This window comes from Schistosoma haematobium, chromosome ZW (assembly GCF_000699445.3).
Source record: "Schistosoma haematobium chromosome ZW, whole genome shotgun sequence".
NCBI classification, from domain to species: Eukaryota; Metazoa; Platyhelminthes; class Trematoda; order Strigeidida; family Schistosomatidae; genus Schistosoma; species Schistosoma haematobium.
Window position 1 is genome coordinate 25,464,370 of NC_067195.1, and position 19,614 is coordinate 25,483,983.

The following is a 19,614-nucleotide window of genomic DNA, read 5'->3' on the forward strand; positions in this document are numbered from 1 at the left end:
ACCGGATTCAAAACCAATGGTGCACATAGGCTCCAGTATCCATGAGGGAACAAATGGCGTATAAACCAGTTGTTGGTCACCGGCTACAATGGGACTGCATCTCCTCACCATGCTCCACTGCATTGTGGATTAGACCTTTAGGTCAAAGGCACGGAGTGTGACCCCCTAGGAAGACCACCTGCTTTGTTCTGGGAACTCGGGCAGTGTCACAGACCACACACAAATCAAATAAAAGGACTATATTTACTGAAAATACTATTCACGTTTCGATTAAAAGTCAAACAATTCAAATCATTATTATTTTTTACGTCACTTATTCACTCTCTTTTATTCCCGCTCTATGTATCCTTATTTTTCGACTTATACAGTAGCTCGCTTATGGTGGAAACTCGGTTCTATCTAAACGCTCTCGAGCCACTGCCTGGTTGAAAATTGTATGCTACCACCAAATACGAATACTGAAGCAGTTTTTCTGAAACCACGTGCACCATTCAAACTGACTGCCTTCAACGTTCGCACACTTATGCAGGTCGGACAACAGATAGGGCTAGCTATGTCTTTGGAAAGTCTTAATATCGACGTCTATTGTCTATCCGAGACCCCTACTCAAAACTCTGGTGAAGTACTACAAATTCGCTCTCCATCTGTCGCTTCAAAAGCTTCTTTTACGTGCGTTTATCCGGAGACCCTGTAGCATCTTGGTCTAGTTTTTCTGGCGTTGGTGTCGCACTAAGCGCTAGAGCTGGGGCAGCACTAATCGATTGGATCCTCGTTAACAGTCGGTTATGTGCTGTTAGATTAGAAAGTTCCATTAGTCACTGCTTCCCACATTCACAGCCACATTTGGCCAAATTTTGTACAAATGTTATTTTCTACTTTATGCTACGTTGTGGTCTGTTTGATTGGTATATAAACTCAGTATGTTTGAAATATAAGGATTCATATCGCAGAGGCTCGGATTGGTGTTCTGGACTTAACTGGCTGGGCTAGGCGGAAAGGAGGACCAATCAGAACTCTAAGCTGTTCATACGGGTTTACGCGTCATTGATCCGATCGATAAGTCACTAATTGGCGGTCACAAGTTATAACAATTGGAGACGGGGATGGGATTCGAACCCACGCGGGGAAACCCCAAGTTATAACACCTGTGAAGACTGATCAACCAAATGAGGCGGAAGTCCGCAACGAACTCCAACTCTTGAAGCACTACAAATCACCGGGTCCAGATGACTTACCTCCGGCCCTTTTCAAAGATGGTGGTGGCTTTCTGGCTAACGAACGGACAACGTTGTTTACAAAGGTCTGGGAACTAGAGAGTATTCCAACGTCAAGGGATGAGTCGATAGTTGTCCCTATCTTTAAAAAGGGTTCACGTCGTTCCTGTAACAACTATCGAGGTATAAGTCTACTTCCGATTGCGTCCAAACTATTAGCTTCTGTCATACTTCGCAGGTTGTTCAAAACCCGAGAATGATTGGCTCGCGAGGAGTAGGCTGGTTTTCGTTCTTGTCGAGGATGTATTGATCACACCTTCACCCTCCACCAAATGTTAGAACACCGCCATACTTATCAAAGGCCAACAATCGTAGTGTTTCTTGACATCAGGGCTGCCTTCGATTCGTTGGATAGGACTGTTCTCTGGGATTGTCTAGTGAAGAAGGGTGTGCCTGAGAAGTTTGTTAACATCCTAAAGGCCCCATATACAAACACCCCAGGCAGAGTGAGGGCATACAACCACCTCTCTCCATTGTCCCATTCAAGCAGTGGGGTTAGACAGGGTTGCCCAATCTCACCATTCCTCATCAACTTTGCCATCGACGACATTCTGGAAACAGCTCTGATGGATGTAAGTAATGGCGGTGTGGATCTGTTGCCTGGAGAAAGACTTCTCGACCTTGAGTATGCGGATAATATTGTCTTACTGTGCGAAAATACCCAAGCCATGCAATCCGCACTTAATCAGTTGGCAATCAGTGTCCGTAGGTATGGTATGTGCTTTGCACCTTCGAACTGCAAAGTACTTCTACAAGACTGGCAGGATTCCAATCCTGTACTCACCCTGGATGGTGAGCAGATAGACGTAGTCGAGAAGTTCGTGTATCTGGGTAGCTGCATAAGTGCTGATGGTGGCCTGATTGATGAGATCAATGCACATATAGTGAAAGCCAGAGCGGTTTATGCCAATCTGGGCCATTTTTGGCGCCTTCGTGATGTCAGTCTAGTTGTAAAAGGTCGGATCTACAACGCGTCGGTGAGAGCAGTTTTGCTCTATGCTTGTGAAACCTCGTCTCTCCGAGTTGAGGACGTTAGACGACTCTCTGTGTTTGATCATCGTTGTCTCCGAAGGATTGCTGACATTCAGTGGCAACACCATGTCGGTAATGCAGAGCTTCGGCATCGTGTGTTCGGGTGCAGAGACGATAATTCAATTGGTGTCACCATCTTGAAACACCGACTTCGGTGGCTTGGACATGTTCTACGAATGTCGTCCCAGAGAATTCCACGTCGTGCATTATTTGCCGACTCTGGGACTGGTTGGAAAAAGTAGAGAGGTGGTCAGTGTATGACATGGTGTCGTGGTATGAAAGAAAGCTGCAAAGGGCTGGCTCCTGTTGGTTCTTCACGACTCCCTGACTGGGGTCCTAGAGATGGTGCTACACAGTGGCTAGAGACGTTATCAGATATGGCTCAGAATAGAAGCCAGTGGCGATCCTGCTGTAACCTTCTTTTACTTTCTTTATAGAAAATGGTTGTTTCTTTCTTAACTGAAAGATTTCTTTTGATCGTACCTTTCCGTTTCCCCCATCACTATTATTATTATTACACTACCTTACACTAATCTGTGGTTGTTAATGTTCTTTTTTTCTTATACGCACCTTACCTTCTTTTTCTCTTCCCATTCTCATTGTTTTGTATGGCGCATATATATTTGGTGCCCCTTCTTACCAATATTTTTGTGTTTAAATAAATAAATAATTCCAAACTGATGGTTTTTGTTAGAATTTGGAATGAAATCTAATTAAAACAGGACATGAATTAGGTAACATCAAAAATAATAGCTCCCAATAAAAAAACTATGGATTATTTGTATCTTTTATGAAAAATAACGAAACTACGAACATTAGGTAACGAAGCTTTATTTACAATACTTATCGTCGGCGTACCTTACGTTTATGTACCCAGCAAATTGACACTTAAGTTTTAAAACTTACACGTCTAGAGGAGAATATAATTTACTGGCCAGGTTAAAATGCAACACGAAGTGCATGGAAATGGATTCATGATTATATGAGTTAATATAAGTGATATGTATTCTTAATTATTTTTACACTAACTGAATTCAGTTTCACTACTTTATCACACCTGTTTCAATATGTTTTACCATCGAAAAAAAGATTTACAATTTTTCTATTCATGAGATAAAGTAACTGATTTGATGAACTGCATATAACTCAAGTTATATGATGAAATAGGACTTACAGGAATACGTTTTTCGTTGGCTAGTATTAAATAACGAACCATCTGACCCAAGAAGAATGCACGCGGCGCAAAGTTAAGTTTTTCCATTTCAATATGTGTAATAATTATATCTCGTAAAAATCTCTGTATTTCTAAGATAATATCTGTCTCTAAAATATTAGCAGCAGTTCGTAGCGTCCTACTAGTTCCGAAAGCAGTGCGATATCGAGGTTGTCTTAAACGTGAATGTAACCAATTGCAAGCATCTAAACAGGTATGGATCTGAAAAAAAGAAAATCCAAAGTTGAGTGATTTTAACAACTTTGAGTACACTTTAAAGATGAAACCATTTACAAAATAACTTTCGTTATCATTTCACATTAATGGATCATACTATTTCACTTCGGAGTGAAATGATGGCTGCAGTCAAGAGTCAACTGAATTCGTGAATAACAGAACCAAGCACGACAGCAATTAATCAATTGTAAAAGCCAGTTTCAGTATCCTTTTTAACATGGAGGAGTTATCAACGTTGTGAACCATTGGATAAACACGGTTACAATAATGGTTTAGAACAATCAACATCCAAATTGATTTTTTTGTTATATTTCCCGAAAATTGGTCACATAATTACAGAGTTTTACAAACCATTTGATACTAATTTCTTTAGTTTTAACCTATCGATTTTACTGCGTACAAAAAATGCTTCGTTAGTAGCGTTTAAAAGTAAAAAAACCATAATAGTCAGACAATAGTAACGTAGAACCTGGTACGTATGTACATCAGTCAAGTTGCCATACCCCATTAGCGCAAGCTGTTGGAATTGTTAGGTCAAATCCCAGAATAGTAAAGTAGTAACAATATAAGTAGAGATAGAAAAGACTATGCATCGAAGATACGGTTCAACAAAATATAAATTAGTGAAGTAAAAACATAAAAAAAGTTATGAGGAATTGGGGGAAGACAAAGAATGGATGCATCTGCGCCATTGTGTATAAAAGAAGGGAAACTGATATATATCTGAAGAAAGAAATTCATTGGCTCCTCAGTAACTGTTTTTTTATTTTGTCTGTGAATGGATCATAATTGTTAAGTAAGAATAAGTTTTCTGTCGATAGCTGTTCATTTCAGGGAGTTCAAATCAATAATTTGGATTACGTGAGTACATGTTACAAAACGACTTCAACTTCAAACAACACAACCAATCAGATAGTCATAAACCGACATTCACAGCTTCAGTTATTGAAAGTCTTCATAATACAAATTAGATAAGTTCGAACGAATAACCATAACTGTAAAATAAAAATACTCCCGTGAAATGATATTATGTTTACGATAGTTGTCAATGAAGAAAACTCGTTTACTGCATTCTTCTATTACTTAGAGACTGAATACAATTTATGAAAACTTTACCTAGAGTTATTACCTTTATTCAACTCATCAAAAAAAGTATTTGAAGCATTTGCAAATGAACATGGTAAGGGATCGAACCAAAGACGAAAATGAATTGAACTCGTTCCTCATTTAACTATACTCTCACTATTTATTGTGACTGCAATTTACAAATGTGTGGCATCGCGGGTTAAATAAATGTACCTTGTTCTCAGGAGAATATTTGCTTACATACCCACAATTTCGCACTAGACAAAACTTAAGTATCTTACTAAAGTTAGAATACAAAGACATTAGCACCTACGTAAATGTAGAACGGTAAACAATCTCAAGGTAGGTAATTAGTGAGAAAACATGTATCACAACTCCTACATTTACATATAAAAATAAAGTAAAGGAGACAATACGATAACTACCAATAATTATTTAGTGATCGGCAGAAATTAATAACCACATTTATTTATCAAATCGGCACTTGATACATTTCAAATGTATTGAAACCTGCTATAAATGAGTGAAATAATTTCTATCAAACCTTCTTCATTCTTAAGACAACTTTCTTAGTGCTGTGTACATTCTGCTGCGTCAATTCTTTCAACCCATAAACTGTTATTATGTCTCATCTTTTTTTCATACACATCACTAATTAATTCCCTATTGCTCCGTTTTTATATTACTTCTGATCAAACCGTACAAACATCGCAATTTTCTATTTGTATTGCTGTAGGTCAGATATTCGAGTTATATTACTCCACGAGTTTTTAGCCACGACTGAAAAAAGAATTAATCTTCTTTATGGGTTCGTCTTCTGATTAGACACTGGGTTGGAAGGAGCTCCAGGACTAACAGGAGTTCAGATTTTGACAATTGTTCATTAATCACTAATCGAACTAGCTAATACAACACAATAACGACCTGTTCACAGAGGCCCCAATATAACTCAAGAACATTTTTCTTTTGAAGGTACTTTATGTATTTCAACACCTAAATATTGGTACAAAAGGGCACCAAATATATATGCGCTACACAATATTTGTGTGTGTGTGAGCTGTGATACTGCCCGGGTTCCCAGAACAAAGCAAGTGGTCTTCCTAGGGGGTCACACTCCGTGCCTTTGACCTAAAGGTCTAATCCACAATGCAGTGGAGCATGGTGAGGAGATGCAGTCCCATTGTAGCCGGTGACCAACAACTGGTTTATACGCCATTTGTTCCCTCATGGATACTGGAGCCTATGTGCACCATTGGTTTTGAATCCGGTTAAAGCGCCGGACGTTCGCTTTTGGTCCTCTCATTTTTATAAACAACACTCCCGCCTCGAGAAGGCAGTGAGTAGGACTTCCCTGGCAAAGGCTTGTTACGCGTGGCCGCGTGAGAGCATTTCGAGTTGGAGGGCGGGCCCACCCCACTCTCAGCCATACCAGGGCATTTAGGGGCCTTTTGAAGGTACAACAAACAGTGACAGGTGTGGCGTCATTAACTTAACGGATGCATAAGGAGAAAAAGTTGTATCATCTTTTCAACTTCAAATCAATTAGTCCCAGGACTTAAGATGTATCAGAGAAAAATCCTTTTTCTTTTGAGACAAATAAAAGCATTGTCTCATCAGAAGTTCACGGAAATTCGGCCGAAATTCTTCTAGAAAAATTACAGACAGATAAGCTGAATCAGTCTGGCTTTCTATTTTACACATAAATAATTGATACAATCACTAATATCACTAATGCATTTTATCAAAAGATGAGAAATGAATGTATGACGGAAGAACATATAAGTCAATTCTTAAATGGGCCGTCAGTAAGCAGTGATACAGAAGATGCAGTAGTTGTATTTTATTCTTCCCAGTGATTCAGTGCGGCCGATTTCAAAACCAAGCTCCAGTTATAACTACATTGAAGACAGAAAATATAACTGGCAAGTTGAAAGTCCGCAACAGAATGAGGTCTCATCAGATGTTCATAAAGTTCCAGTTGGAACAATCCTGTAACAGAATAATTGGCTACATTTTAATAGTGCAAAGACCACACAGCATGCAGACGCAGGAACTATAGATAGAACCCTAACTGAGAACATATAATTCTATTGTATGGAGACATTTGTCAGAATATACACCAAATACAATACTATAACCATGGCTAATGTCTGTAGGAAACGAAAAACTTACAATGTGGTGTCATATGCCGAAAAATTCCAGATTATAAAGAATTTAGTACTATTATAACGAGATCTTATACTCTTACTTAGAGGAGGAGACTAACGTTGGCTCTAAATGACTTAATTTGGAGATATAAAGAAGCTTGTATTAAGGCTATTTCTTCGGCCTCAAAACTTAGCCCATAGTATGCTGAAAGGTTGGCAAAATATGTAAAACAAGTGTCAAATGAATCAACTTACATTATATTCCAAACATAATTTAAGGCTAGGAACAAAGTTAGCCCAAACAGATTCTTCTGTCCCAATAAGCTGCAATAGTTCCTGGTCAGAAGTAATGTTCATTGCTTTAAACAATATGGCAATAGGGACATCCACGATGAAGGAATTATGAGAAAGGTAAAATTTATCATCTTTCGTAACGATGTTAGTCTTAGATTTCGTTTGAGCAGAGGACGATGTCACAGAACACACTAATCCACGTTTACTATCTTCTTCAATGATCAGACGATTCTTGGAAGTTTGTTCCTGCATGAGAACTACTTTTTCAGTACCACCAATAATGAAGTAACCGCCAGGATCCAATGGACATTCTTTAAGTCGCATAAGCTCCGAAGGACTTTTACCTAATTCATTTAATGGACATAAAAATGATAGCCTGTAGATAAGTACCCCCAAAAAGAAACGAGTTATATTATTGAGGGCTTCCAAGTATCTAAAATAAAGTAACTTCGGTAGTTGCAAGGAAATTTAATGTGAGAATTTAAACAGACGTGGACCAAAACAGGAAATTAACGAAGGGGATATTTGAAATAAACTGCAAACAACTCGATTATTTGCTTATCACTGCATAAGTAGTAGATAAACTAAAATTTTTGAGAAATTATGGATTTTGAATAGTTAAAAGTAATTTGTTGAGCTAAAAATGAAGAATAGTTGTGACTGGCTAACATGTACTAGAAAATTATGAATCCTTGCATAGAATCCCAGAAATTAAGCAACTCAGTGGCTTGAGACGTAATTAGATATTTGGTCAGAATAAAGGCCTGTATTGATTCTACTACAATACTGTACTTTTTATAAAGAGAGGTTTATCTTTGAGAAATAAATTTTATCTTCGTTGAATTTATGCAGAAACTCAAGACTGATATTGTTATATCCTAGTGAAGATTAAATTACGAGTAACTTCTGAGACCTTTTAATGGACAAATATTATCTATATATTCTTATGTTATAACTATTCAGTAATTAGATTGTGTATATTTATATTCATCTTATTATAAGCTTTATTTTGACCTATAGATTCTTATTGTACGATTTACTGTTCCTAAATTATACTCAGTTTATTAATTATTGTCTCCCACGTTCACAGCTACTTTTTGGCTTTATTGTGTATGAATGTTATTTCCTATTTTATGGTGCGTTGAGGTCTGTTTGGTTGATGTATAAACCCAGCATGTCTGAAATAAATGATTCACATAGTGGAGGCTGTTGTTGGCATTCTCGACTCGGCTGGACGTGCTAGGCGAGCGACGGACCCCTAGCTTTCTTCCAACCTACTCCTACACCAGAAAACATTGCACGTCGAGGCAGTCGGTGGTTGGGCATACGTAACACATGTCCAAACCATCTCAACTGATGAAGTCTCATTACTTCATCATTTGACTTGCTACCCTAACCTAGTACCCGTTTCTTAACAACTACATTACTTACTCGATGGTCCCAGGATATGCAAGCACTGCTTCCAAGACACCCATGATCGAATACTAGTAACCTACGAATATCCTCTACTCTTACCGGCCATGTTTCACTGTCATAAAGTAGGACGGAACGAACTGCTGCACAGTAAACACGTCCTTTGGTTGATGGACGGATATCTCGCCTACGCCATAAATGACGCAAGTTGGCAAAAGCTAGTCGAGCCTTCTGTATCCGTGCTGAGATTTCGTCAAACATCAGACCACAAAGGCTGATGAGACTCTCAAGATAAGTGAAGCGGTCGACCGTAACTACATAAATACATTAGCTTTTTGTGGTATAAAGCACATGATCACCATTAAAAGACGCTGTTTCATTTTTTAAAAAAAGCATTATTCACTAGGTCCTCCTAAAAATACTTTACAAATTCCCAGATCAATTTCAAAAGCACTAACACTTAGGTACTGCAAATAGAGTAGACACAAGACTAAGTAGTGTGACAAATGAAAGTATTGATATATGTTTATACTAGATGTAACTACTAGTATGGAAGATTAACACGAACGAAACATTAAAGAGAACCTAGGAGGATTGAAAAAATTCACATAAATGTTCGTAACCTATCACGGAGGCTTACCATTTAGTACACATATGGAGCTTTTTAGCATGATTGGCATGCGACCAATAAGGACACCTTTTTTCGATACTACTTCGTTCTGTCTAACAAACGTAACGTCAACAAGAATTTCGCCAGCATATGTTAGGTCACGGAGTCTGCAGTCATGAGGAGTAACACGGCTGGCGACAACCCCTCCATCATTTACTGTTGGAGGTTTGATATATATGTCATTATACTCTAACCACCAATTGGCTTCTGGAACACTGACACGACTGTTTGCTCGGACAATATTTTTTATTTCTGTTTGAATAAAATGATTGAAGGAGTCGATGTGAAGTTTAACCAATCCCTTTGAGGCCAGAAATGATGGAACAAGATAATGTTTTTGATTCATAATTTAAATGATGAAATAGAAGATTATAACAACAGACCAGGCAACTAATGAATGACAATTCTCGAAGAACGATAGTTGAGATAACTTGTGTTCAGTGAGATGAGCATGTAGAGCAACCGCTGGCCTAAAAAACAATCATCATGGAAAGGTTTGTAAAATCATGCCAATAAGGGAAATAAATCCCGACTTAACTCATAACCTGATCCCTATGTACATTTTCCAGTAAACTCTATGAAAACCATAGAAAATTAATCGTTGGATTGATCATACAATGTTGCACGTAAATATAGCTTACATATTTCAACACAGTACATGAAGAGTAAGTCTGATAAAAAAACCGTATTTTGTCAAAATCCTCAATGCACTCACTTGACTAAACTAAAGAATTCAGAAGTAGTTACTTTATAACTTCGAAATGTAGTTTGCTTTAGCTCATGAGAGTATGCATAAATGTCTTACCAAAAAATTAGCTTCCTTTTTTTAAAATTTTAGGTGGCTGCTCAGGAGAAAACTTTCAAGTGAGTTGATATCAGGCATAAGACCATTAGGCAGAATAATAAGTTTCCTTTGTAGTAGAATTACATGATTACGTACAAAATGTCTTTTAATCATGTTTATTCTTGTAACTAGTGTCTTGTAAGTTATTTAGGCACCAACGAAATTAAGACGTGAGTAACGCGCTTAATTCATGTCTGACATGCCTTTAGGATCCTGAGGGTACGCGTGGCATACGAAGTTATTTTACTCACTGATTATCACGACATTTCATTCCCCAACGCTGCTTTACTTCCTTTTGGAGTAGATATCTTAGTTAAAAACTTGAAGGGTAATTATTTAAAGAAGTAATGTGTTTTAGCCCAAGTATTCGGGTAGTAACTTGTCCCACATATAAGTAAGATGATCACTGCTAACGAAGAAATATTAAACCCATCCCGCCTAGTTGAACCTTTATTGTGTTATGCTCCGATTCACTATTTATTTAGACACAAACATTGGTACAAGGAGGCACCAAATATATATGCGTCACACTTCGTTATTTGTGTGAAGGCTGGAATATTACCCGGGCACCTGAATCGAGACAGATGGTTTTCTTAGTAGGTCACACTCCAAGTCTTTGACCTACTGGTCTAATCCATGAGGCAGTACAGCAACCTTCCCTCAGGATTCTGGAGCCCATGTACACCATTGGTTTGGAATCAGTTTTCCAACTTCCCTAGGTGGATCCTCTATATCCACCAACCTGTTTGAAACACAGGACATTCGCTTTTTTTCCTCTCGATCTTGTTAAACAACACCTCTGCAGCGAGAAGGCAATGAGTAGGACTTCCCTGGTCGTGGCCGTATATACGTGGCCATGTGAGAGCATTTCGAGAGGACTCTCTCAATCCTCGGGCTGTACCAGGGCATTTGAGGGCAACGACAAACACTTCCTACGGTTGACTAGATCCACTGTTAAAATAAGAAAATTGAAACAGATAGGAAGGTTTAATTGCAAAATCAAGGGTATATATACATCCCTCGTTCTGAATCAGACAAAAACATGTAGGGCAAGAACTTGACCTGGTACATAATCAACTTCTAAAGCCGCGTTTATGATCTCCTACCTAACATCTGACCATGTGATAAAATGTGAAGTGTCTGGCTTTTTCACGCGTACGTAATATATTTAAACTCGTCCGGACTGTCAATCTCCTGACGTCGTTCTATTCACAGTCTTGACGCTATTCTACTAGATTTTTATATAAAGACATATTGCAGTAATCCCCCCGGAAAATCGCCTTCTTTAATTTGGGAATCATCACTATCCATCCGAACTAAATTTATAAGTATTTTATCATGAGCAAACTTATTTTACTTCGGGTTCGAATTGTTATTTTCATTCTGTTAGTAATTTTACTTAACTCACTTGGCAACTTGTCTTTGTTGAAAATTCTACTCTGTTTAAGTGATCATTTTTCAGCATCATAACTGATGCGAAATCTGATAGTTCTCGGAAGCATACGTACAATCCAAAGTAAACATTTATCACATCCACAGTTTTATGATCAGACAAAATCTACTCCCAATGTCTGCTACAACTCACAGACCAACACTGGGAATTCTAGTCAAGTAATCAAAACCAGTTCATTTAACGTAAGCTTATCCAGAGACCCTGTGGTACAGACGTGCAATCTAGCTGCGTTCAGTGATGCACTAAGCATCAAAGGAGAAGCATTATTCAACCGGCCATACCAGGGTATTTGGGGGCTCTCAGACAAGCTAATATTTTATTCAGCCTGACTTCTAAAACTGAACCACGTCTCATAAAGACCTCCGCAGTTCACAAAGCAGGTATAGCTATTATGTGTTTATAAACTGGCTGTGAGCTGTGGGAATTACGCCAATTTCACATTCGAGTAGTTTAAATATGGTAGGTAACTAAGGAGCAGCTAGAGAACAATTACACTATCCCATAAATAAGTTTGCCCATCAATCTAGTAACCTGGACTGAGATAGAAAGACGGTTTTGTTTTTAACCGAAACAGACAATAACAATTGCTAATACCAGTTTACTCGATGGGTCAGGATAGTCTTCTGGTGTTACCTATCGCTCCAGTATCCTGAAGGAACAAATGGCATATGAACCAATTGTTGGTCACCGGCTACAATGGGACTGCATCTCCTCACCATGCTCCACTGCATTGTGGATTAGACCTTTAGGTCAAAGGCACGGAGTGTGACCCCCTAGGAAGACCACCTGCTTTGTTCTGGGAACTCGGGCAGTGTCACAGACCACACACAAATCAAATAAAAGGACTATATTTACTGAAAATACTATTCACGTTTCGATTAAAAGTCAAACAATTCAAATCATTATTATTTTTTACGTCACTTATTCACTCTCTTTTATTCCCGCTCTATGTATCCTTATTTTTCGACTTATACAGTAGCTCGCTTATGGTGGAAACTCGGTTCTATCTAAACGCTCTCGAGCCACTGCCTGGTTGAAAATTGTATGCTACCACCAAATACGAATACTGAAGCAGTTTTTCTGAAACCACGTGCACCATTCAAACTGACTGCCTTCAACGTTCGCACACTTATGCAGGTCGGACAACAGATAGGGCTAGCTATGTCTTTGGAAAGTCTTAATATCGACGTCTATTGTCTATCCGAGACCCCTACTCAAAACTCTGGTGAAGTACTACAAATTCGCTCTCCATCTGTCGCTTCAAAAGCTTCTTTTACGTGCGTTTATCCGGAGACCCTGTAGCATCTTGGTCTAGTTTTTCTGGCGTTGGTGTCGCACTAAGCGCTAGAGCTGGGGCAGCACTAATCGATTGGATCCTCGTTAACAGTCGGTTATGTGCTGTTAGATTAGAAAGTTCCATTAGTCACTGCTTCCCACATTCACAGCCACATTTGGCCAAATTTTGTACAAATGTTATTTTCTACTTTATGCTACGTTGTGGTCTGTTTGATTGGTATATAAACTCAGTATGTTTGAAATATAAGGATTCATATCGCAGAGGCTCGGATTGGTGTTCTGGACTTAACTGGCTGGGCTAGGCGGAAAGGAGGACCAATCAGAACTCTAAGCTGTTCATACGGGTTTACGCGTCATTGATCCGATCGATAAGTCACTAATTGGCGGTCACAAGTTATAACAATTGGAGACGGGGATGGGATTCGAACCCACGCGGGGAAACCCCAAGTTATAACACCTGTGAAGACTGATCAACCAAATGAGGCGGAAGTCCGCAACGAACTCCAACTCTTGAAGCACTACAAATCACCGGGTCCAGATGACTTACCTCCGGCCCTTTTCAAAGATGGTGGTGGCTTTCTGGCTAACGAACGGACAACGTTGTTTACAAAGGTCTGGGAACTAGAGAGTATTCCAACGTCAAGGGATGAGTCGATAGTTGTCCCTATCTTTAAAAGGGTTCACGTCGTTCCTGTAACAACTATCGAGGTATAAGTCTACTTCCGATTGCGTCCAAACTATTAGCTTCTGTCATACTTCGCAGGTTGTTCAAAACCCGAGAATGATTGGCTCGCGAGGAGTAGGCTGGTTTTCGTTCTTGTCGAGGATGTATTGATCACACCTTCACCCTCCACCAAATGTTAGAACACCGCCATACTTATCAAAGGCCAACAATCGTAGTGTTTCTTGACATCAGGGCTGCCTTCGATTCGTTGGATAGGACTGTTCTCTGGGATTGTCTAGTGAAGAAGGGTGTGCCTGAGAAGTTTGTTAACATCCTAAAGGCCCCATATACAAACACCCCAGGCAGAGTGAGGGCATACAACCACCTCTCTCCATTGTCCCATTCAAGCAGTGGGGTTAGACAGGGTTGCCCAATCTCACCATTCCTCATCAACTTTGCCATCGACGACATTCTGGAAACAGCTCTGATGGATGTAAGTAATGGCGGTGTGGATCTGTTGCCTGGAGAAAGACTTCTCGACCTTGAGTATGCGGATAATATTGTCTTACTGTGCGAAAATACCCAAGCCATGCAATCCGCACTTAATCAGTTGGCAATCAGTGTCCGTAGGTATGGTATGTGCTTTGCACCTTCGAACTGCAAAGTACTTCTACAAGACTGGCAGGATTCCAATCCTGTACTCACCCTGGATGGTGAGCAGATAGACGTAGTCGAGAAGTTCGTGTATCTGGGTAGCTGCATAAGTGCTGATGGTGGCCTGATTGATGAGATCAATGCACATATAGTGAAAGCCAGAGCGGTTTATGCCAATCTGGGCCATTTTTGGCGCCTTCGTGATGTCAGTCTAGTTGTAAAAGGTCGGATCTACAACGCGTCGGTGAGAGCAGTTTTGCTCTATGCTTGTGAAACCTCGTCTCTCCGAGTTGAGGACGTTAGACGACTCTCTGTGTTTGATCATCGTTGTCTCCGAAGGATTGCTGACATTCAGTGGCAACACCATGTCGGTAATGCAGAGCTTCGGCATCGTGTGTTCGGGTGCAGAGACGATAATTCAATTGGTGTCACCATCTTGAAACACCGACTTCGGTGGCTTGGACATGTTCTACGAATGTCGTCCCAGAGAATTCCACGTCGTGCATTATTTGCCGACTCTGGGACTGGTTGGAAAAAGTAGAGAGGTGGTCAGTGTATGACATGGTGTCGTGGTATGAAAGAAAGCTGCAAAGGGCTGGCTCCTGTTGGTTCTTCACGACTCCCTGACTGGGGTCCTAGAGATGGTGCTACACAGTGGCTAGAGACGTTATCAGATATGGCTCAGAATAGAAGCCAGTGGCGATCCTGCTGTAACCTTCTTTTACTTTCTTTATAGAAAATGGTTGTTTCTTTCTTAACTGAAAGATTTCTTTTGATCGTACCTTTCCGTTTCCCCCATCACTATTATTATTATTACACTACCTTACACTAATCTGTGGTTGTTAATGTTCTTTTTTTCTTATACGCACCTTACCTTCTTTTTCTCTTCCCATTCTCATTGTTTTGTATGGCGCATATATATTTGGTGCCCCCTTTTACCAATATTTTTGTGTTCAAATAAAAGATAAAAGATATCGCTCCAGCCTCGTCCATATCTTTTGTTCTCATTACTGCATAAACTCTTTTCCAGTCTATTTATTTAAAACACAAATATTGGTACAAAGATGTATCAAGACAAATATATGCCAGAAAATAAGAAAATGAGATTGTGAAAGGATAGAAGAGGAAAGGACTGTACAATCAAGGTAAAAAATAAGTAAGTAGTAGTGAAAGTAGTATATAACTAGAGAGACCATTCAGTAAGGAAAAAATACAACCAGAAAGAATCCTGTCAGTTAAAAAGTTTCTTACTTTTATGAAGAAAGCAAAAGAAAATTAGAGCAGGACCGCCACTGGATTCTATTACGGGTCATATCTAACATCTCAAACTACTGTGTTACACTATTTCTAGGACCTCTAACCTGGAGCCGTGAAGGACCGACAAATGCTAGTCCTGTACAAACAATTTTCGTCAACATCCCAGGTCCATGCTAAAAACTAATCAGTCAACCAGCTACAACGTAGGACCAGACACATATATGCATCGGTCCAAGTTGCCACACCTCATTAGCACAACAACATGAACACCGAGTTCATAGTAGTTAATTCAATGGTAGTAATATATAAAGAGAAAGAATGCATATAAGGATATAATACATGAAGAAAGAATTAGTTTGTAGAAAGAAAAGTATAAAGCAATTTTAATCTCATAGTTCAAGAGAAGACAGAGAGTGTATACATCTACGCCCTTGTGATCGATTGTGAGTCATGCCACTCAGAGTATCCAACCCTTGGTTATGACAGTCACGCGGACCCCAACCAAGTAGTCTGCATCTACCAGCATGACTCAGACCAAAAGTTAGTGACTTCAAGCACTGATTTTATGTTTTAGTTTGGCCGCTCCTAACTTTCAACCATTCCTAACACTAGTCAGCATTGCGCGTCGTGGTAATCGGTGTTCAGGCATACGTAACACGTGCCCCAGCCATTTCATTCGACCAAGATTCACAACCTCATCAACTGATTTACCATCATTACCTGATACCCTGCATCTAACTAATCACCTCTCCACTTTTTCTAGTTAGTCTCAGCATCCGTAAATAATGTATAATATGGAAATTGCTGGGATAATATCCATTGTATGTTAGTCTATGTTTGAGTTTTTATCGCTTTTTGTTATTTATTGGACTCATTGGGATGTTTTTGATACAACAATTCAATAGATGTCACCGAAACCCGCTGGTCTTTCCTAACATTTTAATTTAGGTTGATAGCAGAAATCCTTGCTTTGTTTACAGCCTACTGGATAACACAGCTTATTTAGAACGAACCTTTGCTTCATCACCGACTAAGTACTATGCTAATCCTTCCCCAATATATTTTTGACTATTTCATTTCTCAATTGATATCTAAAGGGTCTCCCTGGTATAGGTTTTCTATGTCTATTAAAACGCATAGAAATGCGTGACCTCATTTGAGTATGATCGGTGTTTAACCATGTACTACAGGGGGTTTAACAGTCTTTTGCTGAGACCTGAAAATAGACGGTGACGATATGGTCTATTGTTTCTATTGTTATGTTGATGTTTGAAGTCATCAATATCCCTCTTTAAATCTACAGCTAATAGCTGCTAGGATGCAGTAGTTATCTGAGCATGATTGCAGAAGACGGTTAGTGTTATTTGTTTGTTGTTCTGAAACGCTAAGAGAACCACTTGTTTTTCAGACTACTGATTGGCGTTAAAATCACCTATTATTATTATTAAGTCTGAATGTTTGGCCTACTAGAGATTCGAAAGCTTTCTGTGCAACTAATCTTTTAGTTAATGAGAGCTGCTATATGGGAGAAAAGAGAGGCAATAACGCGTCTATCTTTTTGAGTCCTTACAGAACTGTTTAGTGCATATGTGACTATCTCCTAGAAGTCCGTGAGCCTGTTCCCTCAAGTTTAGTGCTATACTTACCCCTACCACGAGAAGCTGCTATTCCATCCTTAGATATACGGAGGAATATCCTGTCGGGCAGGTGAAATCAATTGAATGACTACACTGGGTTACTGTGCGTTTGCTTCGGATACAGCAGATATATGTCGCGAGATTTTGTGGTCTAAGCTAGTGACTCCTGTTGCCTTATTTGACATAAGATTCGAAAATTGAAAATTCCAATAAGTAGTTTAAAGTGGGGTTTAAGTCGTTAGTATTGGGGTCACATGTTAAAGTCGACAACAGATGAAAGTTGGTAGTGGGAGTAGAATATTTATTAATGAAGAGGAGGGTTGATTTCAAATGAGGTGATTTCGTAAGTTGTTAGAGGTATGAGAGCGGCCGCTACCTCCCGGTTGCCTGTATTGTAGAAAGAGGCTTATTCCTGAGGTACCTGAAAACGAATGTGTTAAGAGTGCTACTGAAGACCTGTGGGCGTACCCGCAGTGTCCAAGAAGCAGATGGTTGAGACATCATACACGATCTTGGTGAGAGTAGTTCTTGATGTGTTAGCTCAGTACTTTTAAGGACTTAGTTCGAGTTAGAAATTCGTGGGCAACGGCAAGTTGTATCGTGGAAAGACAGCACCGCTGACATTGCTAGTAGTTTGAGGGAGATACTGTACTGCTGTGATACTCCTGGCTCAGAACTGATCACAATGGCACAGGCAAATACACTGTCTTCCCTTAAACCGTGGGATTAAAATTACTTTATCTTTCTCTCTACGAACTAACATTTTTCCCTGTATCATATTCTTATATGCAATCTTTATATATTACTACCGTCGAAGTAATTGCTGTGAATTTGTTCACCTTGTTGTGCTAATGAGGTGTGGCAACTTAGAACGATGCATATATGTGCCTGGCTCTAAGATGTAGCTGACTGACACTCCTGAAAAGTCGTCAGAAGGAACTCGCACTCAAATCATGAATTGATTGCTTTCAAGGCTTACCATCCTCCAAACAACGTGCTTGGCACGGTAAAACATAAGGGAACGAGCGTTCCGGCCTATGTGGTTCAACTAGATCATCAAGATGTGTAAGCCCGACAATCACATCAAGGAAGCGGCTGCAGTCAGACATTGTAGGTTTTTCTAAACCTGTGAAAGACGGGTTCGTGGAGAGTTAGCTATTCTTCGAGGTTACAGGTGCATAGATCGATTTATCGTCCATGCACAATATGTAATTGGATGCAGCGGTGGTAATTCCATTAACCCTACCATCATAAAACGCCTGTTTTGGTGGCCTGTATATATTTTACAAATGTCACCTCTATGGCTTGCACTTTGTGCATTACTTACCTACTCCGGAACTGGATGAGAAAAGTGCGGAGGTCAGTTTGAGACATGAGACTGTTATTTGATAGACTGGGGTCTTCCAGTTCACCACGACTTGCAGGTAGGAGCCCCAGTAACAGCGTATCTCAAAGTAATTGAACATTCATAAATAAGACTTAAAATAGAAGCTTGTGCTGATATCGTTTTGATTTTCTAATACTAGCGAGATTGATCCACAATGTGGTGAGGCAAAAATGGTGAAAGTCAAAGACATTCTGTAACAAAATTATTTGTTTCACCAAATATACACCATCTAGAAACATTATAACAAGCCTTTTTTAAAAGCGTGCTACGAACGGGAAGTTTATTCCTAACGTGATTTGCATTTATCAAACTTTTGCTTTGTTCTTACGCAACAAAAGTACCATTTCTGACCAAAAGAATCTATCCTGAGCTAAACGTTCCGTAGATTACTTTTTTTGAGTTTCACCCAATTTAATAGTTAACTGTGGTTTTGCCTCAGCTTACTATTCGGTTTTTTACGTAAAGACTAGTTCAGTTTATCTCATCCGTTTTATCCATTTTTGTCCGTTTTCAGTGTGTTTTTTAGTGTATTTTTTACGGTCTTAGGCTTTTGCTAGCATCTACAACACAGTTTACGTCAATACAGTCATGATAAATTCATGCAAACGACCTGGATGCCGTTTTTCTGTTACATCTTGCATGCAGTGCGACAACTGCAAAGGTTGGTTCCACGAAGCGTGCACAGATCTCACAGCAACTGCTTACAACAGACTCAGCAAGTCGGATCATAAGTGGGAATGTGTTACGTGCAGCACGGATGATGCAGTCTTGCTGAGTAATATCATTGTCCTACTGACAGGTCTGCAGAGCAAGTTGTCGGCAAACTTGGGAAAAGACAGTCAAAAAATGGGTAGACAAACAAGACAGCGCATTGAAAACGAGAACAGGGATGTCGACAGGTCTACCAACGACGAAGCATGCAACAGCATTAATGATGACACGCTGAAACTCAGCACCATGATTACGACGACGGTACTCGACTCCCTCATCAAACTCAGGTCTCACAGCTCAAGGTCCTTGAACGCGACAGTGGTTCCCAAAAACTCTGTAGGTGAT

The 19,614-nt window shown here is 39.6% G+C and overlaps 1 protein-coding gene across 1 annotated transcript in view; it reads right to left on the reverse strand.

Annotated features, from left to right (window-relative positions):
• POLR3B (DNA-directed RNA polymerase III subunit RPC2) overlaps positions 1–19,614 on the reverse strand; it is a 49,824-nt gene that overhangs the window by 26,331 nt on the left and 3,879 nt on the right. Inside the window, exons 2-4 of the mRNA XM_051210808.1 lie at positions 9,337–9,836; positions 7,245–7,627; positions 3,481–3,741 (exon numbers count right to left, since the gene is read on the reverse strand). Of these exons, the coding sequence (XP_051070829.1) occupies positions 3,481–3,741; positions 7,245–7,627; positions 9,337–9,712 (1,020 nt within the window). The 5' untranslated portion in view covers positions 9,713–9,836. The remainder of the gene's footprint in view (positions 1–3,480; positions 3,742–7,244; positions 7,628–9,336; positions 9,837–19,614) is intronic.